Source organism: Strix uralensis, unplaced genomic scaffold (assembly GCF_047716275.1).
Source record: "Strix uralensis isolate ZFMK-TIS-50842 unplaced genomic scaffold, bStrUra1 scaffold_456, whole genome shotgun sequence".
NCBI lineage: Eukaryota > Metazoa > Chordata > Aves > Strigiformes > Strigidae > Strix > Strix uralensis.
In genome coordinates this window covers 1-24,746 of record NW_027437050.1, presented here as the reverse complement: position 1 = coordinate 24,746, position 24,746 = coordinate 1, and the positions used below count along the sequence as shown (strand labels likewise).

Below are 24,746 nucleotides of genomic sequence, written 5' to 3'. Positions count from 1 at the left end.
GCCGGCGACCGGAAGTGGCGTCACAGCGGCCCGCCGGAAGGGCCGGAGGAGCGGCGCGGGGGAAGATGGAGGCTGCGGCGGAGATGGCGGAGCGGGAGGAGCCGGTGGAGCGGGAGGAGCCGGTGGAGCGGGAGGAGCCGGTGGAGCGGGAGGAGCCGGCAGCGGCCCCGGAGGAACCGGCAGCGGCCCCGGAGGAACCGGCAGCGGCCCCAGAGCAACCGGCAGCGGCCCCGGAGCGCCCCGAGCTGCGCTTCGTGAGTCCCGCCGCGTCCTGCCTCACCCCCCCGCCCCCCCCACGGCCCTGTCCCCCCCTCACCTCCCCGCCCCCGCCCCCTCCTATTGTCGCGTCCTGCCCCCCGCGCCCCGTTCTGGCTCCCCGTGTCCCCTCCCTGCTGTCCCCGCCATTCTCTGTCCCCTCGCTGCTGTCCCTTGTCCCTGTCCCCGCCACTCCCTGGCCTGTCACCAGCGTCCCCACTGCCCGGTGTTCCCGCCACTCCCTGTCCCCATCCCTCAGCGGTGTCCCCACCGCCCGCTGTCCCCGCTGTCTCTAACACTGTCGCCGCTGCTCCTGTGTCCCGTGCCTCATGCTGTCCCCATGTCCCCAGTCTCTCCCGCTGTCCCCATGTCCCTGCCATCCCTCCCACTGTCCTTGTCCCCCTATTGTGTCCCTCCTGCTGTCTCCGTGTCCCTGCTGTCCCCCTGTCCCTCACACTGTCCCTGTGTCCCCACCCCTCCTGCCATCCCCCCTGCCTTCCCTGCTGTCCCTTGCACTCTCCTGATGTCCCTGTGTCCCCATGTCCCCCCCCCACCGCCCTGGTGTCCCTGCTCTGTCCCTCCCGCTGTCCCCATGTCCTTGCTCTGTCCCTCCTGCTGTCCCCGTGTCCCTGCTGTCCCTGCATCCCCGCTGTCCCCCACCGTCCCTCCCACTGTCCCCATGTCCCTGTGTCGCCATGTCCCCCCTGCTGTCCCTCACGCTGTCTCTCCCCGCGGTCCCTCCCACCGTCCCTGTGTCCCCCCGCCGTCCCCCTGTCCCTCGCGCTGTCCCTGTGTCCCCCCGCCGTCCCCCTGTCCCTCGCGCTGTCCCTGTGTCCCCCCGCCGTCCCCCTGTCCCTCGCGCTGTCCCTGCGTCCCCCCGCCGTCCCCCTGTCCCTCGCGCTGTCCCTGCGTCCCCCCGCCGTCCCCCTGTCCCTCGCGCTGTCCCTGTGTCCCCCCGCGTCCCCCTGTCCCTCGCGCTGTCCCTGTGTCCCCCCGCGTCCCCCTGTCCCTCACGCTGTCCCTGTGTCCCCCCTGCCGTCCCCCAGTCCCTCACGCTGTCCCTGTGTCCTTGCACTGTCCCTGTGTCCCCCCACCGTCCCCCTGTCCCTTGCGCTGTCCTGTGTCCCCGTATCCCTCGTGCTGTCCCCCGGTCCCTCGTGGTGTCCCCCCGCCGTCCCCCTGCCGTCCCCCAGTCCCCCCTGCCGTCCCCGTGTCCCCGCGCTGTCCCCGTGTCCCCCCGCCATCCCCCGGTCCCTCACGCCGTCCCGTGTCCCCGCTGTCCCCAGGAGGAGGAGGACGTGCAGCACGAGGAGGAGCTGCTGCGGAACCCCTTCTCGGTGCGGTGTTGGCTGCGCTACGCCCAGGCCCGCCTGGGGGGGCCCCCCCAGCGCCTCAACCTGCTCTTCGAACGCGCCCTGAGGGAGCTGCCGGGCAGGTGGGGACACGGGGGGACACACGGGGGGGACGGGGACTAGGGGACAACTTGGGGGTGCGGGGGGACCTTCTAGGACAGGGGAAATGGTGAGGAGGGGGGACAGGGCCAGCGGAGGGAACCGGGGGCGGGGGGGACAGGGACATCCTGGGTCCCCCGTGGGGTGTGACAGGGATGCGCCAAGTCCCTTCGTGGCGGAAGTGGGTGACAAGGGACATCCCGGGTCCCCTCAGGGAGTGTGGGGGGAGTGACAGGGACCTTCTGTGTCCCCTCACGGGGCGGGGGGGGGGGCCTGACAGGGACCTCCAGGGGTCCCTTCATGAGGCGGGGGCGTGGCAGCAGTGACAGAGGGGTGGCAGGGAGTGACAAGAATGGCAGGGGGGTGACAGGGAGGTGGCAGAAGGGTGGCAGGGGGGTGATGGGGAGGTGGCAGGGGTGGCAGCAGTGACAGGGAGGTGACAGGGGGTGATGGCGGTGTCAGTGGTGGCTGGCGGGTGATGGGGGGTGGCAGCGGTGGTGAGGAGGTGACAGGGGGTGGCAGCGGTGTCTGGCGGGTGACCGGGGGGGTGGCAGGGAGGTGACAGGAGGTGACGGGCGTGTCCCCAGCTACAAGCTGTGGTACCAGTACCTGCGGCAGCGGCGGCAGCAGGTCAAGGGGCGCTGCCCCACCGACCCGGCCTACGAGGAGGCCAACGCCTGCCACGAGCGGGGGCTCGTCTTCATGCACAAGGTGGGGGGGGGACATGGGGGGGGGGGACATGGGGGGCGGGGGGACGACACACACACGGACCTGGCCACAGGGGGAGGGAGGGGGCAGCTGGAGGGGACACAGGGAGGGGATGTGGAGGGTGGGGAGGGGATGGGGGGTTTGGGGGGGATCTGGAGCCCCATAACTGCCCCCCCCAGCCCCATAACTGCTCCCCAACCCCTGCCCAGCCCCATAACTACCCCCACAATCCTTTTTCAACCCTCCAGCCCCACAACTGCCCCCCCAACCTCTTCCCAGCCCCACAACTCCCCTCATAATTCCTCTTCAGCCCCACAAGTCCCCCCGCAACCCCTCCCCAGCCCCATAGCTCCCCCCGCAACCCCTCCCCAGCCCCATAGCTCCCCCCGCAGCCCCTCCCCAGCCCCATAGCTCCCCCCGCAGCCCCTCCCCAGCCCCATAGCTCCCCCCGCAGCCCCTCCCCAGCCCCATAGCTCCCCCCACAAGCCTCCCCCAGCCCCCCACCTGCCCGCCAGCCCCACAGCTCCCACTACAAGCCTCCCCCAGCCCCACAACCCCCGCCCCCAGAAGCCCCCCAGCCCCCTAACCCGCCGTGCCCCACAGATGCCCCGCATCTGGCTGGATTACTGCCAATTCCTGGTGGATCAGGGCCGGATCACGCGGACGCGCCGCACCTTCGACCGGGCGCTGCGGGCGCTGCCCATCACCCAACACCACCGCATCTGGCCCCTGTACCTGCAGTTCGTGCGCCGCTACCCCCTGCCCGAGACCGCCGTGCGCGTCTACCGCCGCTACCTGAAGGTACCGCTGGCACCCGCCAGGGTGGCACCCAAGGGGGTGGCGTTTGGGGGGGTGACATAGCCGGTGGTGGCACTCTGGGGGGGTAGAACACCCCCACGATGTCATTTCAGGGTGGGGGTGCAGCCAGCGGGGGCACCCTGTGGGGGGTAGAACGCTCAGTGGTGTCACCTCAGGGTGGGGGTACAGGTGGTGGTGGCACCCTGGGGTGGTAGAACACCTTGTGATGTCACCCCAGGTGGTGATGCACGCCACGGTGTCACCCCAGGGTGGGGGTACAGCCGGCGGTGGCACCCTGTGGGGGGTAGAACGCTCAGTGATGTCACCTCAGGGTGGTGGTGCAGGTGGTGGGGGCACCCTGAGGTGGTAGAACACCTCGCGATGTCACCCCAGGGTGGTGTCACCCCCATGGTGGTGGCATCTGGGGTGGTGGCATAGCTCGTGGTGGCACGCTGAGGGGGTAGAACACTCAGTGGTGTCACCTCAGGGTGGGGGTGCAGGTGGTGGTGGCACCCTGTGGGGGGTAGAACGCTCAGTGATGTCACCTCAGGGTGGTGGTGCAGGTGGTGGGGGCACCCTGAGGTGGTAGAACACCTCGCGATGTCACCCCAGGGTGGTGTCACCCCCATGGTGGTGGCATCTGGGGTGGTGGCATAGCTCGTGGTGGCACGCTGAGGGGGTAGAACACTCAGTGGTGTCACCTCAGGGTGGGGGTGCAGGTGGTGGTGGCACCCTGGGGTGGTAGAACACCCTGTGATGTCACCTCAGGGTGGTGGCACACTTGGCAGTGTCACCTCAGGATGGTGGCATCTGCGGTGGTGGCACCCGGGGTGGGGGGGTGGAACACCCCACAATGTCATTTCAGGGTGGGGGTACAGCTGGTGGTGGCACCCTGGGGTGGTAGAAAACCGCCTGATGTCACCCCAGGGTGATGTTGCACCCCACAGTGTCACCCCAGGATGGGGGTACAGCCGGTGGTGGCAGCCTGGGGGGGGTAGAATACTCAGCGATGTCACCTCAGGGTGGTGGCACATCCCGGTGTCACCTTGTGGTGGTGGTGGCATCAGAGGTGAGAGCAGGGACGGAGACGACAGTGGGGACAGCAAGTGGGGACAAAGGGATACAGCAGGGACAGCAGCGGTCTGTGGTGGGGGCCAGAGGGGACAGCAGAGACAAGTGACAGGGACACGGGGACAGAGGGGACACAGCGGTGGCAGAGGGGACACGGGGCGGGGCCAGCGGTGGCGCTGGGTGTTTCTCTGGGGGCAGAGGTGACACCACAGGGCTGGGGACAGCGCAGGGGCCGTTGGGGACATCGTTGGGGACAGGCCCTGAGTGTCCCCTCCCCAGCTGAGCCCCGAGAGCGCGGAGGAGTACGTGGGGTACCTGCGCTCCGTGGGGCGCCTGGACGAGGCCGCCGTGCGCCTGGCCCGGCTCGTTAACGACGAGCGCTTCGTCTCCAAGGAGGGCAAGTCTAATTACCAGGTGGGTGCTGGGGTGGGGGGGGGGCACCTGTGGGTGCTGGGGGGGCACCTGTGGGTACTGGGAGGGGCTAGTGGGTGTTGGGGGGCACCCAGGGAGCTCAGGGTGGGGGAAAGGGACTTGGGGGGGCACCTCTGAGTGCTGGGGGGGCACCCCTGGGTGCTGTGGAGAGGCCTATGGGTGCTGGGGGGGCACCTGTGGGGGCTGGGGGCGAGGCTTCTGGGTGCTGGGGGGGCTCCTATAGGTGCTGGGGGCACCCCTGGGTGCTGTAGAGAGGCCTGTGGGGGTGGGGGCAGGGCTTCTGGGTGCTGGGGGGGCACCTATAGGTGCTGGGGGCACCCCTGGGTGCTGTGGAGACACCTATGGGTGCTGGGGGGGCACCTGTGGGGGCTGGGAGGGGACTTCTGGGTGCTGTGGGGGCACCTATAGGTGCTGGGGGCATCATTTGGCGGAGGAGGGGGGGGGGTTAACCAACTTCAACCTGGGGCTTTTTGGGGGTCCCAAGGGGGTCGTGGGGGTCCCAGGGGGGTGCTGACCCCCCCGTCCCCCCCAGCTGTGGCAGGAGCTGTGCGAGCTGCTGGCGCAGCACCCGGGGCGGGTTCGCTCGCTGGAGGCGGGGGCCATCATCCGGGGGGGCCTCACGCGCTTCACCGACCAGCTGGGCCGGCTCTGGGGCGCCCTGGCCGACTGCTACATCCGCAGCGGCCACTTCGAGAAGGTGACGTGTCCCTTGTCACCCCCCTGCTGTCACCGCTCCCCTCCGCTCGTCTTCCCCTCGTCACCCCCCTGGCTCCCAGGGCCACTGTGGGATGGGGTTACTGGCCCCAGGGTCACCCAAGGGCCACCACTGCCAAGGTCCCCTGTCCCCAGAGCCGCTGCCACCCCCCTTTCCTGTCCCTGTGTCACCCCAGGGCCACCACTCCTCTGTCCTTATGTCACCCCAGGGCCACCACCCCAGTCCCCTGCCCCAGAGCCACTGCCACCTCCATTCCCTGTCCCCATGTCACCCCAGGGCCACCACTCCCCTGTCCCCATGTCACCGAACGGCCACCGCTCCTCTGTCCTTATGTCACCCCAGGGCCACCACCCCAGTCCCCTGTCCCCAGAGCCATTGCCGCCTCTGTTACCTGTCCCCATGTCACCCCAGGGCCACCCCTCCCCTGCTCCCTTGTCCCCCCAGACCCATCCCCCACCCTGGGAGCTCCAGCCTTGTCCACTCCCGTTGTCCCTGTCACCAATCTGCTGTCCCCTTCCCTCTCGCTGTCCCTGTGCTGCTGTCCCCATGCTCCCCCACTGTCCCTGCCTCTGTCCCCATCGTCCCCCCATCCCTGTCCCCTGCTGCTGTCCCTGTCCCCCCCCACTCTGTCCACATCCCCCTGCTGCTGTCCCTGTCCCCCCCCGTGTCCCCCCCCGTGTCCCCCCCCGTGTCCCCCCCATGTCGCCGCTGTCCCCTGCCCCATCCCCATCCGTCCTCCCCCCTGCCCCCCCCGTGTCCCCCCTGCCCCGTGTGTCCCCTGTGCCATCCCCATGTCCCTCCTGTCCCTTCCATGTCCCTCCTGTCCCTTCCATGTCCCTCCTGTCCCCCCCATGTCCCCCCTGTCCCCATCACCGCTGTCCCCCCCTCTGTCCTTATCCATCCTCTCCCATCCCCATGTCCCCCCCACCATCCCTGTGTCCTCCCTGTCCCCATGTGTCCCCCCCACCATCCTCGTGTCCCCCCTGTCCCCCCACATCCCCGTGTCCCCCCCCACTGTCCCTGTCCCCTCTCTGTCCCCCCCAGCGCTCTGTCCCCGTGTCCCCCCCAGCGCTCTGTCCCCGTGTCCCCCCCAGCGCTCTGTCCCCGTGTCCCCCCCAGCGCTCTGTCCCCGTGTCCCCCCTAGCGCTCTGTCCCTGTGTCCCCCCTCCTCTGTCCCTGTGTCCCCCCTCCTCTGTCCCTGTCCCCCCCTCTCTGTCCCCGTGTCCCCCCCAGCGCTGTCGCTGTCCCCGCAGGCGCGGGACGTGTACGAGGAGGCCGTGCAGACGGTGATGACGGTGCGAGACTTCACGCAGGTGTTCGACAGCTACGCCCAGTTCGAGGAGAGCGTCATCGCCGCCAAGATGGAGACGGCGGCCGAGCTGGGCCGCGACGAGGACGGTGAGTTTGGGGGTGCCCTGCCTCAGTTTCCCCCAAAAAGGGTGAGTTTGGGGGTGCCCTGCCTCAATTTCCCCCCAAAAAGGGTGAGTTTGGGGGCGCCCTGCCTCAATTTCCCCCCAAAAAGGGTGAGTTTGGGGGCGCCCTGCCTCAGTTTCCCCCAAAAAGGGTAGGTTTGGGGGTGCCCTGACCCCCCGTTCCCCACGGGGATGGGTTTTGGGGTGCCCTGACCCCCTGCTCCCCATGAGTGGTGGTTTCGGGGTGCCCTGACCCCATGGGTGGGTTTCGGGGTGCCCTGACCCCAGGGGTAAGTTTTGGGGTGCCCTGACCCCCCCTCTCCCCAGGGGAGGTGGTTTTCGAGGTGCCCTGACCCCAGGGGCGGTTTTTGGGTTGTCCTGACCCCCCCTCTCCCCAGGGGAGGTGGTTTTTGGGGTGCCCTGACTCCAGGGGCGGTTTTTGGGGTGCCCTGACCCCAGGGGTAGGTTTCAGGGTGCCCTGACCCCCCTCTCCCCTGGGGAGGTGGTTTTTGGGGTGCCCTGACCTCAGGGGTGGTTTTTGGGGTGCCCTGACCCCCACCCTCCCAAGGGAAGGCTGTTTTCAGGGTGCCCTGAGCCCAGGGGCGGTTTCGGGGTGCCCTGAGCCCAGGGGAGGTGGTTTTTGGGGTGCCCTGACCCCAGGGGAGGTGGTTTTTGGGGTGCCCTGACCCCAGGGGAGGTGGTTTTTGGGGTGCCCTGACCCCAGGGGTGGGTTTCAGGGTGTCCTGACCCCCCCTCTCCCCAGGGGAGGTGGTTTTCGGGGTGCCCTGAGCCCAGGGGCGGTTTCGGGGTGCCCTGACCCCAGGGGTAAGTTTTGGGGTGCCCTGACCCCCCCTCTCCCCAGGGGAGGTGGTTTTCGGGGTGCCCTGACCCCAGGGGTGGTTTTCAGGGTGCCCTGATCCCAGGGGAGGTGGTTTTTGGGGTGCCCTGACCCCAGGGGTGGGTTTTCAGGGTGCCCTGACCCCAGGGGTGGGTTTCGGGGTGTCCTGACCCCCCCTCTCCCCAGGGGAGGTGGTTTTCGGGGTGCCCTGAGCCCAGGGGCGGTTTCGGGGTGCCCTGACGCTGCCCCCCCAGAGGCGGTGGAGCTGGAGCTGCGCCTGGCGCGCTTCGAGCGGCTGATGTGGCGGCGGCCGGTGCTGCTGAACAGCGTCCTGCTGCGCCAGAACCCCCACAACGTCCACGAGTGGCACAAGCGCGTGCAGCTCTACCGCGGCAACCCCCAGCAGGTGGGGGGGGCGCTGCGGGGGGGGGCACTGCGGGGGGGGGCACTGCGGGGGGGGGGCACTGCGGGGGGGGACACTGCGGGGGGGGGGCACTGCGGGGGGAGGGAACTGCGGGGAGGGGCACTGCGGGGGGGGACACTGCGGGGGGGGGGCACTGCGGGGAGGGGGCACTGCGGGGGGAGGGAACTGCGGGGGGGGGGCACTGCGGGGGGGGGGGCACTGCGGGGAGGGGGGCACTGCGGGGAGGGGGGCACTGCGGGCGGGGGGGGGGGGGCACTGCGGGGGGGGGGGCACTGCAGGGGGGGGCACTGCAGGGGGGGGCACTGCGGGGGACACTGTGGAGGGGGGACACAGAGCAGGGGATAGTGCTGGGGGGGACACACACACTGCCTGGGGGGGACACGGGGGGGGGGGGACAGGGTGGGGGGAGACACAGCAGGGGACAGTGCTGGGGGGGGACAGTGCAGGGGGGGACACTGCGGGGGGGGTGGACACGGAGTGGGGGACTCTGCAGAGGGGGGACAGTGTGGGGGGACAGTGCTGGGGGGGATGACAGCGTGGGGGGGGGCACTGCGGGGGACACTGCGGGGGGGGGACACAGAGCAGGGGATAGTGCTGGGACACACACACTGCCTGGGGACACAGTGTGGGGGGACATGGAACAGGGGACACTGGGGGGGGGGGGACAGTGCTGGGGGGACATGGGAGTGGGGGACAGTGTGGGGGACAGCATGGGGGGGACACTGCAGGGGGTGGGAGAGTACAGGGGGAACAGTGTAGGGGGACTTGGGGGGGGGGGGGGGGGCACTGTGGGGAGGGGACAGTACAGGGGGGACACAGCAGGGGGATGGAACAGGGGGGACAACACTGCAGGGGGGGGCACAGTGCCGGGGGGACATGGAGGGGGGGACAGTGCTGGGGGGACACAGAGTGGGGACAGTGCCAGGGGGGACACACGGCGGGGGGACAAAATGGGGAGGGACACGGGGGGGGACATGGAGCAGGGGACACTGGGGGGGACAGTACAGCGGGTGGGAGAGTACGGGGGGGGGGGACACTGCAAGGGGGACACGGAACAGGGGACAGTGCAGGAGGAGGGGACACTGGGGGGGGTGACAACGCAGGGGGGACACGTGGGGGGGTGTCGAGTGGGGAAATAGCAGGGATGGAGGTGGGGGGGGTGTGGGGACACCGGGGCGTGTATAGGGGACCCCTGGGGACAGCGGGGCGTGTATAGGGGACACTTGGGGACACCAGGGCGTGTGTAGGGGACCCCTGGGGACACCGGGGCGTGTACTGGGGGGTTCCAGGGGACAGCAGGGTGGCCATAGGTGACACCTGGGGACAGTGGGGGGGCATAGGAGAGACACAGGGACGGGGAGGCTGTAGGGGAATATTGGGGGACACGGAGGGACACTGGGGAGTGTATCTGGGGACATCGGGGTGGGTGTGGGGACACGGGGGGGACATTGGGGTGAACGTGGGGACACGGGGCAGGGGGGGACGTGGGGACACACACCTGGTGGAGACACTCCAGGGCAGGTGTGGGGGGGCCACGGGGGTGCGTGGGGGACAGACACATGGCACACGGCCCTTTTGGGGGTCTGGCGGTGTCCCCAACGTGTCCCCAACGCGTCCCCAACGCGTCCCCAGATCATCAACACCTACACGGAGGCCGTGCGCACCGTGGACCCCTTCAAGGCGACGGGGCGCCCGCACGGGCTCTGGGTGGCCTTCGCCCGCTTCTACGAGGACAACGGGCAGCTGGACGACGTGAGCGGGGACCCCCCTTGTCCCCAGGGGCACCCCCACACCCCCACCGGCCCCCCCATGTCCCCCAGACCCTGACTGAACCCCCCAAACCCTGATTGTTCCCTGGTGTCCCCCAAATCCTCTCTGTGTCCCCCTAAAGTCTGAGTGTCCCCTCTGTCCCCCCCCGATGTCCCCCAAACCCCGCCTGTCCCCACCATGTCCCCCAAACCCTGCCTGTCCCCTGTGTCCCCAGTGTCCCCCCAAACCCCCCATGTCCCCCCAAACCCTGCCTGTCCCCTGTGTCCCCCCAAAACCCCCCATGTCCCCCAAACCTGGTCTGTCCTCTGTGTCCTCTGTCCCCCCAAACCCCACCTGTCCCCCCATGTCCCCTGTGCCCCTCCTGAGTGTCCCCTGTGTCCCGAAACCCTGCCTGTCCCCCCCTTGTCCCCCAAACCCTGCCTGTCCCCCCGTGTCCCCTGTGTCCCCAAACCCCACCTGTCCCCCCCTTGTCCCCCAAACCTTGCCTGTCCCCCTTATGTTCCTCAAACCCTGCCTGTCCCTTGTGTCCCTAAACCCTGCCTGTTCCCTCCATGTCCCTGCCACCCCTTGAGTGTCCCTTGTGTCCCCAAACCCCTGATGTCCCCCCAAACCCCAACTGTCCCCACACATCCCCCAAACTCCACCTGTCCCCTGTGTCCCCCCAAACCCTGCCTGTCCCCTCCATGTCCCTGCCACCCCTTGAGTGTCCCCCGTGTCCCCAAACCCCCATGTCCCCTGTGTCCCCAAACCCCACCTGTCCCCCCCTTGTCCCCCAAACCTTGCCTGTCCCCCCTATGTCCCTCAAACCCTGCCTGTGCCTTGTGTCCCTAAACCCTGCCTGTCCCCTCCATGTCCCTGCCACCCCTTGAGTGTCCCCCGTGTCCCCAAACCCCCGATGTCCCCCCAAACCCTGCCTGTCCCCCCATGTCCCCTGTGTCCCCAAACCCTGCCTGTCCCCCAAACCCCACCTGTCCCCTGTGTCCCCCCAAACCCCACCTGTCACCCAAACCCTCTCTCTCCTCCCATGTCCCCCAAACCCCGCCTGTCCCCCCATGTCCCCTGCGCCCCCCTGAGTGTCCCCTGTGTCCCCTGTGTCCCCAGGCCCGCACCATCCTGACCAAGGCCACGCGGGTGCGGTTCCGGCAGGTGGAGGACCTGGCGGCCGTCTGGTGCGAGTTCGGGGAGATGGAGCTGCGCCACGAGAACTACGACGAGGCGCTGCGCATCCTCCGGGTGCGAAGGGGGGACACACGGGGCCCCCCCGACACCTGGGGACCCCCCCACTGCCACAGGGAGAGATTTGGGGGGGGTGTGTGGGTGTGTGTGGGGGGGCAGCAAACAGCCACCCCAAAACCACCACCCGGGTTTTGTAACGGGGCGTTTGGGTCCGTAAATGACGCTGGGGGGGCCAGGGGTGGCTTGTGGGGGGGGGGTGGGGACTTTGGGGACATTGGTGACACCCCCCTGCGTGTGTGTGTCGTCCCCCCCCCCCCCGCAGAAAGCCACGGCGCTGCCGGCCAAGAGGGCCGAGTACTTCGACTCCACGGAGCCCGTCCAGAACCGCCTCTACAAGTCGCTCAAGGTCTGGTCCATGTTGGCCGACCTGGAGGAGAGTTTGGGCACCTTCCAGGTGGGTGACACCCCCCTCGTTTCCCCCCCCCCCCAGCACCCCCAAACCCACTGTGGGGTCCCTCCCTGCACCCCCTAGTTGTGGGTGCCCCCCCTTTGCACCCCAACATCTCTCGTGGGTTCTCTGGGTGCCCCTTTGGCTTCCCCCCTCCCCCCCCCCCCCCTCCCAGCCCCACCGGGTGCCCCCCCAGGTCCCTCCCTGTGCCCCCCCAGTCGTGGGTGCCCCCCTTTGCACCCCAACATCCTCTCAGGGCTTCTGTGGGTGCCCCTTTGGCTTCCCCACCCTTCCTGGCCCCACTGGGTGCCCCCCCCAGTCTGCTCTGGGTGCCCCCCCCAACCCATGTTGATCCCTTGGTGCTCCCCTGGCCCCACCGGCTGCCCCCCATCTCCACTGGGTGCCCCCATGCACCCCGTATCCTCTTGGGGTGCCCCCCCCATCCCATCTGGGTGCCCCACAACTTCTTGGGTTCCCTTGGCACCCCTCTGCCCCTCCGGGTGCCCCCTGGCACCCCAGCACCCCCCATTGTCTCTGGGAGCTCCCCAAACCCTCTGAGTACCCCCATGTCCCCCCCCAGTACCCCCCATATTCTCTTTCAACCCCCTGTAGACCCCCCCATCCCTTTTCCCTCTCCCCTTGACACCCCCCTGTTCCCTCTGGACCCCCCCATCCCCTTCCCTTCCCCCCTTGACACCCCCATATCCCCTCTGGACACCCCCAGCCCCTTCCCCTCCCCCTTTGACACCCCGTTGTCCCCTCTGGACCCCCCCATCCCTTCCCCCCTGCTCCTGACCCCCCGCTGTCCCCTGGGGGTGCCGGGTGCTGACCCCCCCGTGCCCCCCCAGTCCACCAAGGCCGTGTACGACCGCATCCTGGACCTGCGCATCGCCACCCCCCAGATCGTCATCAACTACGGGCTCTTCCTGGAGGAACACGGTTACTTCGAGGAGAGCTTCAAGGTGGGTGCCCCGACAGCGGGGGGGGGGCTGTTGGGGACACCGTGGGGACACCCTGACAGTGGGGGAGGGTGTTGGGGACACCCTGTGGCTGGGGAGGGTGTTGGGGACACCCCGGGGGCGCCCTGTGGCCTGGGAGGGTGTTGGAGACACTGTGGGGAAAGTGTTGGGGACACCATGAGGACCCTGTGACCAGGGAGGGTGTTGGGGACACCCCAGGGACAACCCATGGCTGGGGAAGGGTGTTGGGGACACTGTGGTGACCCTGCAACCAGGAGGGGTGTTGGGGACACTGTAAGGAGGGTTTCAGGGACACCCTGTGGCCAGGAAGGGTGTCAGGGCCACTGCAGGGAGGGTGTTGGGGACAGTGGGTGACACTGTGGGGACCCTGTAGGTGAGAAGGTTGTTGGGGACCCCTCAGGGACATCCCATGGCCGAGAAGGGTGTCAGGGTCAGTGTGAGGAGCGTGTTGGGGACACCCCAGGGACAGGTGTCAAGGTCACCATAGGGAGGGTGTTGGGGACACCTTGAGCACCCTGTGGCCAGGAAGGGTGTCAGGACCACTGCAGGGAGGGTGTTGGGGACACTGGGTGACACCGTGGGAACTCTGTAGGTGAGAAGGTTGTTGGGGACACTCTGGGGACATCCCATGGCCAAGAAGGGTGTCAGGGCACCAGGGTTGCCATGGGGAGGGTGTTGGGGATACATTGAGCACCCTGTGGCCAGGAAGGGTGTCAGGACCACTGCAGGGAGGGTGTTGGGGACACTGGGTGACACCGTGGGGACTCTGTAGGTGGGAGGGTTGTTGGGGACACCCTAGGGACATCCCATGGCCAAGGAAGGTGTTGGGCACCCCACAGTCACCCCACGGTGGGTCAGCCCCGGGGTTCCTGATGGCAGGGGACGGGGGGGTGCTGGCGGGGGGTGCTGGCGACGTCACTGTGGTGTCCCCACGGGTGTCCCCAGGCCTACGAGCGGGGCATCGCGCTGTTCCGGTGGCCCAACGTGGCGGACATCTGGCACACCTACCTCAGCAAGTTCGTCACCCGCTACGGCGGGCGCAAGCTGGAGCGGGCGCGCGACCTCTTCGAGCAGGCGCTGGACGGGTGCCCCCCAAAATACGCCAAGAGTAGGAGCAGGGGGGGGGCTGATGGGGGCGGGCGTGGGGTGGTTATGGGGGGGTCAGGGGTGTTGGGTGGGTGTTGGGGTGGTCGTGGGGGTGTTAGGGTGGGTATGGGGTGGGTGTGGGGGTGTTGGGGTGGTTGTGGGGCGCTCAGGGGTGTTGGGGTGGGTTTTGGGGTGGGTGCAGGCCGGGTGCCCATCAGGGAGGGGATGGGTGCCCATGGGTGAGCACCCAACCGCCCACCATGCCCAGGACCCTTGGGTGCACCCCTGGGTGCATGTCAGGTCCCCCAGCACACTTGGGTGTGCATTGGGGCACCCAGCACCCCTGGGCACCCTCCTGGGTATATACTGGGGCCCCCAACAGCCCTGGGCACCCCCCTGGGTATCCATCATGGCCCCCAGCACCCCTGGGTGCATGTTGATGGTCCCCAACACCTCTGGGCACCCTCCTGGTTATCTACTGGGGCCCCCAGCACCCCTGGATGCATATTGGGTCCCCTCAACACCCCTGGGCACCCCCCTGGGTATCCATCATGGCTGCCAGCACCCCTGGGTGCATGTTGGGGGCCCCCAACACCCCTGAGCACTCCCTGGGCATCTATTGGGTCCCCCAGCACCCCTGGGCACCCCCCTGGGTTTCCGTCATGGCCCCCAGCACCCTGGGCACCCCCATGGGTATCTGTCGGGTCCCCCAACACCCCTGGGTGCATGTTGGGAGCCCCCAGCACCCCTGGGCACCCCCATGGGTATCTGTCGGGTCCCCCAACACCCCTGGGTGCATGTTGGTAGCCCCCAGCACCCCTGGGCACCCCCTTGGGTATCTGTCGGGTCCCCCAACACCCCTGGGTGCACGTTGGGAGCCCCCAGCACCCCTGGGCACCCCCTTGGGTATCTGTCGGGTCCCCCAACACCCCTGGGTGCACGTTGGGAGCCCCCAGCACCCCTGGGCACCCCCTTGGGTATCTGTCGGGTCCCGCAACACCCCTGGGTGCACGTTGGTAGCCCCCAGCACCCCTGGGCACCCCCTTGGGTATCTGTCGGGTCCCCCAACACCCCTGGGTGCACGTTGGGAGCCCCCAGCACCCCTGGGCACCCCCTTGGGTATCTGTCGGGTCCCCCAACACCCCTGGGTGCACGTTGGGAGCCCCCAGCACCCCTGGGCACCCCCATGGGTATCTGTCGGGTCCCCCAACACCCCTGGGTGCATGTTGGGAGCCCCCAGCACCCCTGGGCACCCCCATGGGTATCTGTCGGGTCCCCCAACACCCCTGGGTGCATGTTGGTAGCCCCCAGCACCCCTGGGCACCCCCTTGGGTATCTGTCGGGTCCCCCAACACCCCTGGGTGCACGTTGGGAGCCCCCAGCACCCCTGGGCACCCCCTTGGGTATCTGTCGGGTCCCCCAACACCCCTGGGTGCACGTTGGGAGCCCCCAGCACCCCTGGGCACCCCCATGGGTATCTGTCGGGTCCCCCAACACCCCTGGGTGCATGTTGGTAGCCCCCAGCACCCCTGGCCCCCCCCAGCTCCCCTCACTCCCCCTGCTGGGCACCCCCACCCCCCCCCCCACCCCACTTGGGGGCGCAGCGGCAGCACCCCAGGGCGGGGATGGGTGCTGAGGGGTGCTGTGGGTGCCGCAGCCATCTTCCTGCTGTACGCGCGGCTGGAGGAGGAGTTCGGGCTGGCCCGGCACGCCATGGCGGTGTACGAGCGAGCCACCCGCGCCGTGCTGCCGGCCCAGCAGCGCGACATGTTCAACATCTACATCAAACGCGCCGCCGAGCTCTACGGCGTCACCCACACCCGCCCCATCTACCAGAAAGCCATCGAGGTGGGGACACTGGGGACACTGGGGATGCTGGGGAGGGGGCGGGGGGATGGGGGAAATGAGCGGGTGGGTGGGGGGAAAGGGGTGTGGTGTGGGCATGGGGATGTGGGGACACATGGGGACATGGGGTACAGTGGGAACGTGGGACATGGTGGGGGCATGGGGGGGCACAGGGACATGGGGACACCATGGGGACATGGGACATGGTGCAGGCATGGGGACACCATGGGGACATGGGACATGGTGGGGGCATGGGGACACCATGGGGACACCATGGGGACATGGGGTACGGTGGGAACATGGGACATGGTGGGGGCATGGGGGGGCACAGGGACATGGGGACACCATGGGGACATGGGACATGGGGTACAGTGGGTGCATAGGGACATGGGGGGACATGGGGGGGTACAGGGACATGGGGACACCGTGGGGACATGGGGGGGGACATTGGGACATGGTGTGGACATGGGGACACCATGGGGACACGGGGCACAGCGTGGGCATGGGGACATGGGGGACACAGGCACATGGGGAGGGACATGGGGACATTGGAACGGGGGGGAGACATGGTGGGGGCACAGGGACATGGGGACACCATGGGGACATTGGGAGATGGGGACATGGGGTACAGTGGGGGCACAGGGCCATGGGACATGGGGGGGGCATGGGGGGTCACAGGGACATGGGGACACCATGGGGACACGGGACATGGTGGGGGCAAGGGGATGTGAGGGGACACGGTGTGGGTATGGTACGATGTCACCCCTTGGGCGCTGCTGGCCCCAGTTTTGGGTGCTGCTGTCCCCGGTGGGTGCTGTCATCCCCAATTTTGGGTGCTGCTGTCCCCCGTGGGTGCTGCTGTCCCCCATGGGTGCTGTCATCCCCAATTTTGGGTGCTGCTGTCCCCTGTGGGTGCTGCTGTCCCCCATGGGTGCTGTCGTCCCCAATTTTGGGTGCTGCTGTCCCCCATGGGTGCTGTCGTCCCCAATTTTGGGTGCTGCCATCCCCAATTTTGGGCGCTGCTGTCCCCTGTGGGTGCTGCTGTCCCCCATGGGTGCTGTCGTCTCCAATTTTGGGTGCTGCTGTCCCCTGTGGGTGCTGCTGTCCCCCATGGGTGCTGTCGTCCCCAATTTTGGGTGCTGCCATCCCCAATTTTGGGCGCTGCTGTCCCCTGTGGGTGCTGCTGTCCCCCATGGGTGCTGTCGTCCCCAATTTTGGGTGCTGCTGTCCCCCATGGGTGCTGTCGTCCCCAATTTTGGGTGCTGCCATCCCCAATTTTGGGCGCTGCTGTCCCCTGTGGGTGCTGCTGTCCCCCATGGGTGCTGTCGTCCCCAATTTTGGGTGCTGCTGTCCCCTGTGGGTGCTGCTGTCCCCCATGGGTGCTGTCGTCCCCAATTTTGGGTGCTGCTGTCCCCCGTGGGTGCTGTCGTCCCCAATTTTGGGTGCTGTCATCCCCAATTTTGGGTGCTGCTGTCCCCTGTGGGTGCTGCTGTCCCCCATGGGTGCTGTCGTCTCCAATTTTGGGTGCTGCTGTCCCCTGTGGGTGCTGCTGTCCCCCATGGGTGCTGTCGTCCCCAATTTTGGGTGCTGCCATCCCCAATTTTGGGCGCTGCTGTCCCCTGTGGGTGCTGCTGTCCCCCATGGGTGCTGTCGTCCCCAATTTTGGGTGCTGCTGTCCCCCGTGGGTGCTGTCGTCCCCAATTTTGGGTGCTGTCATCCCCAATTTTGGGTGCTGCTGTCCCCTGTGGGTGCTGCTGTCCCCCATGGGTGCTGTCGTCTCCAATTTTGGGTGCTGCTGTCCCCTGTGGGTGCTGCTGTCCCCCATGGGTGCTGTCGTCCCCAATTTTGGGTGCTGCTGTCCCCTGTGGGTGCTGCTGTCCCCCATGGGTGCTGTCGTCCCCAATTTTGGGTGCTGCTGTCCCCCATGGGTGCTGTCATCCCCAGTTTTGGGTGCTGCTGTCCCCTGTGGGTGCTGTCATCCCCAATTTTGGGTGCTGCTGTCCCCCATGGGTGCTGTCATCCCCAATTTTGGGTGCTGCTGTCCCCTGTGGGTGCTGCTGTCCCCCATGGGTGCTGTCGTCCCCAATTTTGGGTGCTGCCATCCCCAATTTTGGGCGCTGCTGTCCCCCATGGGTGCTGTCGTCCCCAATTTTGGGTGCTGCTGTCCCCTGTGGGTGCTGCTGTCCCCCATGGGTGCTGCCATCCCCAATTTTGGGCGCTGCTGTCCCCCATGGGTGCTGTCGTCCCCAATTTTGGGTGCTGCTGTCCCCTGTGGGTGCTGCTGTCCCCCATGGGTGCTGCCATCCCCAATTTTGGGCGCTGCTGTCCCCCATGGGTGCTGTCGTCCCCAATTTTGGGTGCTGCTGTCCCCCGTGGGTGCTGTCGTCCCCAATTTTGGGTGCTGCCATCCCCAATTTTGGGCGCTGCTGTCCCCCGTGGGTGCTGCTGTCCCCCATGGGTGCTGTCCCCTCCCTCCAGGTGCTGGGGGACGACGCGGCGCGGGAGCTCTGCCTGCGCTTCGCCGACATGGAGTGCAAGCTGGGGGAGGTGGACCGCGCCCGCGCCATCTACACCTACTGCTCCCAGATCTGCGACCCCCGCGTGAGCCAGGGGCACCCAGGGGTGGGGGGAGCACCCAAGGGTGGGGGGGGGGGGGCACCCAGGGGTGGGGGGAGGAGCATCCACGGTGGGTGGAAGGCACCCAGTGGGGCGGGGGGGGGCACCCAGCAGAGCGGGGGGGTAGCCAGTGGGGCACCCAAGGTTGGTGGGGGGGTGTCCCCAAGGCCATGGGGTGCCCAGTGCCAGGATGTCCCCAAGGCCACATGGGTCCCTTATGCCAGGCTGTCCCCAAGGTCATGGGATGTCCCCAGGTCCATGGGGTGTCCAGTGCCAGAATGTCCCCAATGTCATGGGGTGTCACCAAGGCTATGGGTTACCCAGTGCCAGGCTGTCCCCAAGGTCATTGGATGTCCCCAAGTTCACAGGGTGCCCAGTGCCAGAATGTCCCCAATGTCATGGAGTGTTTCCAAGGCCATGGGGGGTCCAGTGCCAGGATGTCCCCAGTGTCATGGGCTGTCCCCAAGGCCAGGGGGTGCCCAGTGCCAGACTGTCCCCAAGGCCATGGGGTGTTCCCAAGGCCATGGGGTGCCCAATGCCAGACTGTCCCCAAGGTCATGGGGTGTTCCCAAGGCCATGGGCTGTCCCCAAGGCCATGGGGTGCCCAGTGCCAGACTGTCCCCAAGGTCATGGGGTGTTCCCAAGGTCATGGGGTGTCCCCAAGGCCATGGGGTGCCCAGTGCCAGACTGTCCCCAAGGTCATGGGGTGTCCCCAAGGCCATGGGGTGCCCAGTGCCAGACTGTCCCCAAGGTCATGGGGTGTTCCCAAGGTCATGGGGTGTCCCCAAGGCCATGGGGTGCCCAGTGCCAGACTGTCCCCAAGGTCATGGGGTGTTCCCAAGGCCATGGGGTGCCCAGTGCCAGACTGTCCCCGAGGCCATGGGCTGTCCCCAAGGCCATGGGGTGCCCAGTGCCAGGATGTCCCCAAGGCTATGGGGTGTCCCCAAGACCATGGGCTGTCCCCAGGTCGATGGGGTGTCCCCCCCTCACCGTGTCCCCCGTCCCCCCCAGATCACGGCCACCTTCTGGCAGACCTGGAAGGACTTTGAGATCCGCCACGGGAACGAGGACACGATCCGGGAGCTGCTGCGCATCAAGCGCAGTGTCCAGGCCACCTACAACACCCAGGTCAACTTCATGGCCTCCCAGATGCTCAAGGTCTACAGCAACGCCACCGGCACCGGTCAGTGCCGCGGGGGCACCCATGGGTGCTGGGGGGTGACTGGGGGCCGGGTGGGGAGTGGGTGTGGGGAACACCCATGGGGATGGGGAGCTCCCATGGGGATGAGAGCGTCTGTGGGTACCAGGGTGTAGGTGTGGGGTGAGCACCGGGAGCACCCATGGGTGCTGGGGAGTGGGTGTGGAGTGGGGGTGGGTGTGGGGAGCACCCATGGGTGCTGGGGGGCAGCTGGGGGTGGCGAGGAGCAGGGAGTGGGTGTGGGGAGCTCCCATGGGGATGGGGAGCTCCCGTGGGGATGAGAGTGTCTGTGGGTACCAGGATGTAGGTGTGGGGTGAGCACCGGGGAGCACCCATGGGTGCTGGGGAGTGGGTGTGGGGTGAGGATGCGTGCGGGGAGCCACCCATGGGTGCTGGAGAGCGAGGGTGGAGTGGTGATGGGTGTGGGGAGCACCCATGGGGTAGCAGGGTGTAGGTGTGGGGTGAACACCAGGGAGCACCCATGGGTGCTGGGGAGCGGGTGTGGGGTGAGGATGGGTGTGGGGAGCACCCATGGGTGCTGGGGGGCAGCTGGGGGCGGTGAGGAGTGGGGAGTGGGCGTGAGGAGCTCCCATGGGGATGGGGAGCACCCACAGGGATGGGAGCAACCGTGGGGTACCAGGGTGGGGGTGTGGGGTGAGCACCAGGGAGCACCCATGGGTGCTGGGGAGTGGGTGTGGGGTGAGGATGGGTGTGGGGAGCACCCATGGGTGCTGGGGAGTGGCTGTGGGGCTGTCACGGGTGGGGGGTGGAGCCCCCGTAGGCACCAGGGGGTGGGGGTGGCACCAGGGAGCCCCCCCAAGCCCTCAGTGTGGCCAGGATTGGGGGGGGACACACAGGGAGCACCCATGGGTGCCCCTGGCAGGAAGAGCCCCCCTGAGGTACCCCCATGTCCCTGTGTGCCACCTGTATCTGTGTTCTCGTCTGGTCCCCCCCCGCGTCCATGTCCCCCCATGTCATTGGTGTCCCCCCCGCTGTGTCCGTGTCCCCCCCATCTCTGTGTCCCCCCCCATCGTGTCCCTCCCATGTCTGTGTCTGACCCCTCGTGTCCCCTCGTGTCCCCTCGTGTCCCCTCGTGTCCATGTCCCCCTATGTCGTTGGTGTCCCCCCCACTGTGTCCATGTCCCCCCCCGTGTCTGTGTCCCACCCCGTCTCTGTGTCCACCCCCATCGCGTCCCCCCCATGTCCGTGTCCGCTCCCCGTGTCCCCCCGTGTCCCCCCGTGTCCCCTCGTGTCCCCTCGTGTCCACGTCCCCCCATGTCGTTGGTGTCCCCCCCACTGTGTCCATGTCCCCCCCCCCGTCTCTGTGTCCACCCCCATCGGGTCCCCCCCATGTCCGTGTCTGCCCCCCGTGTCCCCCCGTGTCCCCTCGTGTCCATGTCCCCTCATGTCATCGGTGTCCCCCCCCCGTCCCCCATGTCATCGGTGCCCCCTCGTCTCTGTGTCCCCCCCCATGTCCGTGTCCCCCCTGTGTCCATGTCCGCCCCCTGTGTCCCCCGTATCCCGTCCGTGTCCCCTCATGTCATCGGTGTCCCCGCGTCTGTGTCCCCCTCCATGTCCCCCCGCCTTTGTGTCCCCCCCGTGTCCATGTCCCCCTGTGTCGGTGCCCCCCCATGTCCCCCCGTGTCCGTGTCCCCCCCCGTGTCCCCCCGTGTCCCCGCAGTGTCGGACCTGGCCCCGGGGCAGAGCTCCCTGGACGACATGAAGCTGCTGGAGCAGCGGGCGGAGCAGCTGGCGGCCGAGGCGCAGCGGGACGGGCCCCGCCCCAAGGACAAGGTCCTCTTCGTCAGGTGGGGAATGACCCCCCCGACCCCCCCCCCCCGACCCCCCCGGTCCGTGGGGTCCCCCCCATCCCACCCCACGTCGCGGTTTGTGGCGTCAGGGGGGTGGTGGCACCTCTGTGGCCATGGGGGAGGACAATGGGGGGGCTCTGTCCCCCCTTCCCGACGCGGGGGCCACCGCTGTGTCCGCCCCCCCCCCCCCCCCCCCCCGAGTCACTCCTGTGTCCCCCCCAACCCCTGCAGGGGCCTCGGGGTCACGCGGGGACTGTCCCCCTGTCACCAACCCAGGGCCACGCTCGTCCTACCCTGTCCCCCCCCTTGGGGACAATGTCCTTGCGGTCGGGGGGGGGCTGTCACCTCCCTTGGGGCCCCCGTAGGCCCCCCCTGTCCCCCCCCCCCACGCTGGGGACAATATCCTCATGGTTGGGGGGAGCCTGTCACCTCCCTGAGGTCACCCTTGTCCCCCCCCCATATTGGGGACAATGTCCTCACTGTCAGGGGGGGCTGTCACCTCCCTGGGCCCCCCCCAACCCCCCCCGAGCAAGGTCCCCTCCCTTGCCTGCTGTCACCCCCTGTGTGTGTCATTGTCCCCCCCCCCCCATTGACGACAATCCTATGGGTGTTGCCACCTCCCACCTCCCTGAGCCCCCTCTGGGACTTGTGGGTGCCCCCCCCCACCCATGGGTGCCCCCCCCCCACCCATGGGTGCTGACGGGGGGGTGTTTCAGGGCCGAGGGCTCGCGGGAGGCTCTGGCCGCGCTGTCACAGGGGAACCCCGACGAGATCGACCTGGGGGACGAGGACGAGCCTGAGCCCGACGGTACCGGGGGGGGGACATGGGGGGGGGGGACACAGGGGGGTGGGGGGGGGGGCCACACACACATGGGGGGGGGTCCCCAAGGTTGGGGCTGGGGGACAGGGGGAGGGTGAAGCCCACGGAGGGGACATGGGACCCCCAGTGCTTGTGGGGAGGGTGGGGGGGGCCCCTTTGTGTTTTTGGGGGGGGGGATGTGGGGGTACCCCCAGTTTGGGGGTCCCTGACCCCCCCTTCCCCCCCCCCCAGAGGTGCAGCTGGAGCAGAAGCGGGTGCCCTCCTCCGTCTTCGGGGGCCTCAAGGACGACTGAAGCCCCCCCCGGGGCCCCCCAACACCGCGACCCCCCCACACTGCCCCCCCCCATTCCCCCCCCCTGCTTAATAAACCCCATTTTTACAACTCACCTGGGTGGCCCCGTTGGTGTTGGGGGGACCCGGGGGGGGGGAAACACACACCCCCCCCCGAGGGGGGGGCACCCAGACCCCCCCCCCTTTGCCACAGGGACCCCAGCACCCGTATCCCCCCCCCAAAGAACCCCACAGCCACCTTTAAGTTACTTTATTAAGTGACAACGACACGGCGAGGGGGGGGGGACAACCCCCACCCCCACCCCAAACACCAGCGACCCCCCCCATAGGACCCCCCCTATACACAGGGGTCACGACCCCTCCCCCCATCCCCGTTTTTGGGGGGGGGGGGGGGGGCGAGGGGGACATTCACGGGGGGGTTGGGCAGAGCCAGCAGCACCACGGGGGACACTGAGGGGGGGGGACAAAGTCACTGGTGGCTCATGTGTGTGTGTCCCCCCCCCCCCCCCACTGTGTCACCCTGTCCCCAAGCCCTGGGGGTGGCAGTGGGGGGGGCTCAGCCCAGGCACAGTTTTGGGGTGGGGGAGGGGACACAAAGTGCCCCCCCCCCCCCCCCAAATGAGCTCCATGTCCCCCCCGCTGTCCCCAAACCCTGGGGGGGGGGCACAGGTGGCACCAGTCTTGGGGACCCCCCTTAGCTCCCGTCCCCCCCCCAGCTGTGTCACCCTGCCCCCAACCCCCTGATGTGACTTTTGGGTGGGTGGGGGGTGACACCGAGGGGGGGGACCCATTAACCATGCCCCCCCCCCCAGCCCCGTGTCCCCAATGTCACCTCCAGCTCCCCAAACCCCGTATGTGGCACCAAAGTGGGGGGGGCACATGACACCCCCCCCCTTGTGTCCCCTTGTCCCCAACCTTACAGGTGGCAGCGGTGACACTGGGGGGGGGGACACAGACCCCCCCCCATCCCCCCTTCAGCTCCATGTCCCCTCCACCTGTGTCACCGTCCCCAAAGCTTTTGGGGGGGGCACCAGGCCGGGGGGGGGGGCACAGCCCTATTTAGCTCCGTGTCCCCTTCCCTGTCCCCAAACCTCATTGTGGGGGGGGGCAGGAAGTGACATTGGGGGGTGACAGTGGGGTGGGGGACCCCCCCCTTTTATCTCCATGTGTGTCCCCCTCCCCTGTGTCCCCAAACCTTACGGGGGTGACACTGAGGTGGGTGACACCCCCCTTTTATCTCTGTGTCCCCAAACTCTACAAGGGTGACACTGGGGGGGGGGGGGCCCTTTTACCTCCATGTCCCCCAACTTTACAAGGGTGACACCAGGGTGGGGGCCCCCCCTTTTATTTCTGGGGGGGTGTGTCCCCCCCCACCATGTCCCCAAACCTTACAGGGGTGACACTGAGGTGGGTGACACCCCCCCCCCCTTTACCTCTGTGTCCCCCAACTTTACAAGGGTGACATGGGGGGGGGGGGGCCTTATACCTCTGTGTCCCCAAACTTTACGGGGGTGACAGTGGGGTGGGTGACACCCCCCCCCCCCTTTACCTCCATGTCCCCCAACTTTACAGAGGTGACACGAGGGGGGGGCCCCCCTTTTATCTCTGGGGGGGTCTGTCCCCCCCACCATGTCCCCAAACCTTACAGGGGTGACACTGAGGTGGGTGACACCCCCCCCCTTTACCTCCGTGTCCCCCAACTTTACAAGGGTGACACCACAGGGGGGGCCCCCCCTTTTACCTCCGTGTCCCCCCAAACCCACCCCCCTTCCCCCAAACCCACACGGGGAGGGGACACCCTCCCCCTCCCCCCTCCCCCATCCCCCCAGCGATCCCCCAGACCCCCTTTTTTTTTTTTTTTTGTTGTTGTTGGTTTTTTTTTCCTCCTTTTCTCTCCTCATTTGGGGGTGCCGGGTTTTTTGGGGGTGCCGGGCTTGCGGGGCGCCCCCAGGGGGCCCTGGATGGTGAAGGCGTCGACGCTCATGGACATGGTCTTGGCCGGGATCTGGGTGAAGCGTTTGCGGTCCGAGTTGTACTTGTAGATGCCCTTGACCATGGGCAGGGGGACGGTGCGCGGCCCCGCCCCCGCCAGGCGGCTCAGCTCGGGGGGGTCCCCCCCCAGCGTGTAGAGAGCCCGGAACTGGCAACTCCCGTCCCGGAAGAGGATGAGGAAATGGTTGGCTTTGCTCTTCTCCACCTCCTGGGGGGGGAAAGGGTTAAATGGGGGAGGGGGGGGGGGAAGAATAACCCCTATGGGGGGGAGGAAGGGGTTAAATGGGGAGGGGGGGGTTAAATGGGGGGGGAAGAAGAATAACCCCTATGGGGGAGGAAGGGGTTAAATGGGAGTGAAGGGGTTAAATGGGGGGGGGAGAACTGGGGGGGGGGGAGAAGAATAACCCCTATGGGGGAGGAAGGGGTTAAAAGGGGGGGGGAAACCCCTATGGGGGGGAGGAAGGGGTTAAAATGGGGAGGGGGGGTTAAATGGGGGGGGGGGGGGAGAAGAATAACCCCTATGGGGGGAGGAAGGGGTTAAATTGGGGGGGGGAGAGAATAACACCTGGGGGGGGAGGAAGGGGTTAAATGGGAGGGAAGGGGTTAAAT

At 68.0% G+C, this 24,746-nt stretch overlaps 1 protein-coding gene across 2 annotated transcripts; it reads left to right on the top strand.

Moving 5' to 3' along the window:
- Nucleotides 1-43: 43 nt before the first annotated feature.
- On the top strand, nucleotides 44-22,240 carry XAB2 (XPA binding protein 2). 2 transcript variants are annotated; one of them, XM_074857976.1, is made up of 20 exons: nucleotides 44-123; nucleotides 181-254; nucleotides 1,542-1,690; nucleotides 2,294-2,417; nucleotides 3,018-3,215; nucleotides 4,563-4,697; nucleotides 5,248-5,412; nucleotides 6,684-6,828; nucleotides 7,935-8,086; nucleotides 9,737-9,856; nucleotides 10,976-11,107; nucleotides 11,373-11,504; nucleotides 12,347-12,460; nucleotides 13,424-13,586; nucleotides 15,222-15,412; nucleotides 17,888-18,010; nucleotides 19,037-19,208; nucleotides 20,905-21,031; nucleotides 21,751-21,842; nucleotides 22,086-22,240. In XM_074857976.1, exons 1-20 carry the CDS (start codon nucleotides 66-68, stop codon nucleotides 22,145-22,147), a joined length of 2,628 nt encoding a protein of 875 aa, XP_074714077.1. In that variant the 5' UTR covers nucleotides 44-65; the 3' UTR covers nucleotides 22,148-22,240. The 2 variants fall into 2 exon arrangements, with proteins under 2 accessions (XP_074714077.1, XP_074714076.1); XM_074857975.1 differs by having other exon boundaries at nucleotides 53-254.
- Nucleotides 22,241-24,746: the final 2,506 nt, after the last annotated feature.

Bases quoted from the DNA above. Each gene is read 5' to 3' on its own strand.
- XAB2 (XM_074857975.1), top strand. From the start codon at position 66: ATGGAGGCTGCGGCGGAGATGGCGGAGCGGGAGGAGCCGGTGGAGCGG. The intron at 3,216-4,562 runs GTACCGCTGGCA...TCCCCTCCCCAG, and splicing joins TCTACCGCCGCTACCTGAAG to CTGAGCCCCGAGAGCGCGGA. The intron at 8,087-9,736 runs GTGGGGGGGGCG...ACGCGTCCCCAG, and splicing joins ACCGCGGCAACCCCCAGCAG to ATCATCAACACCTACACGGA.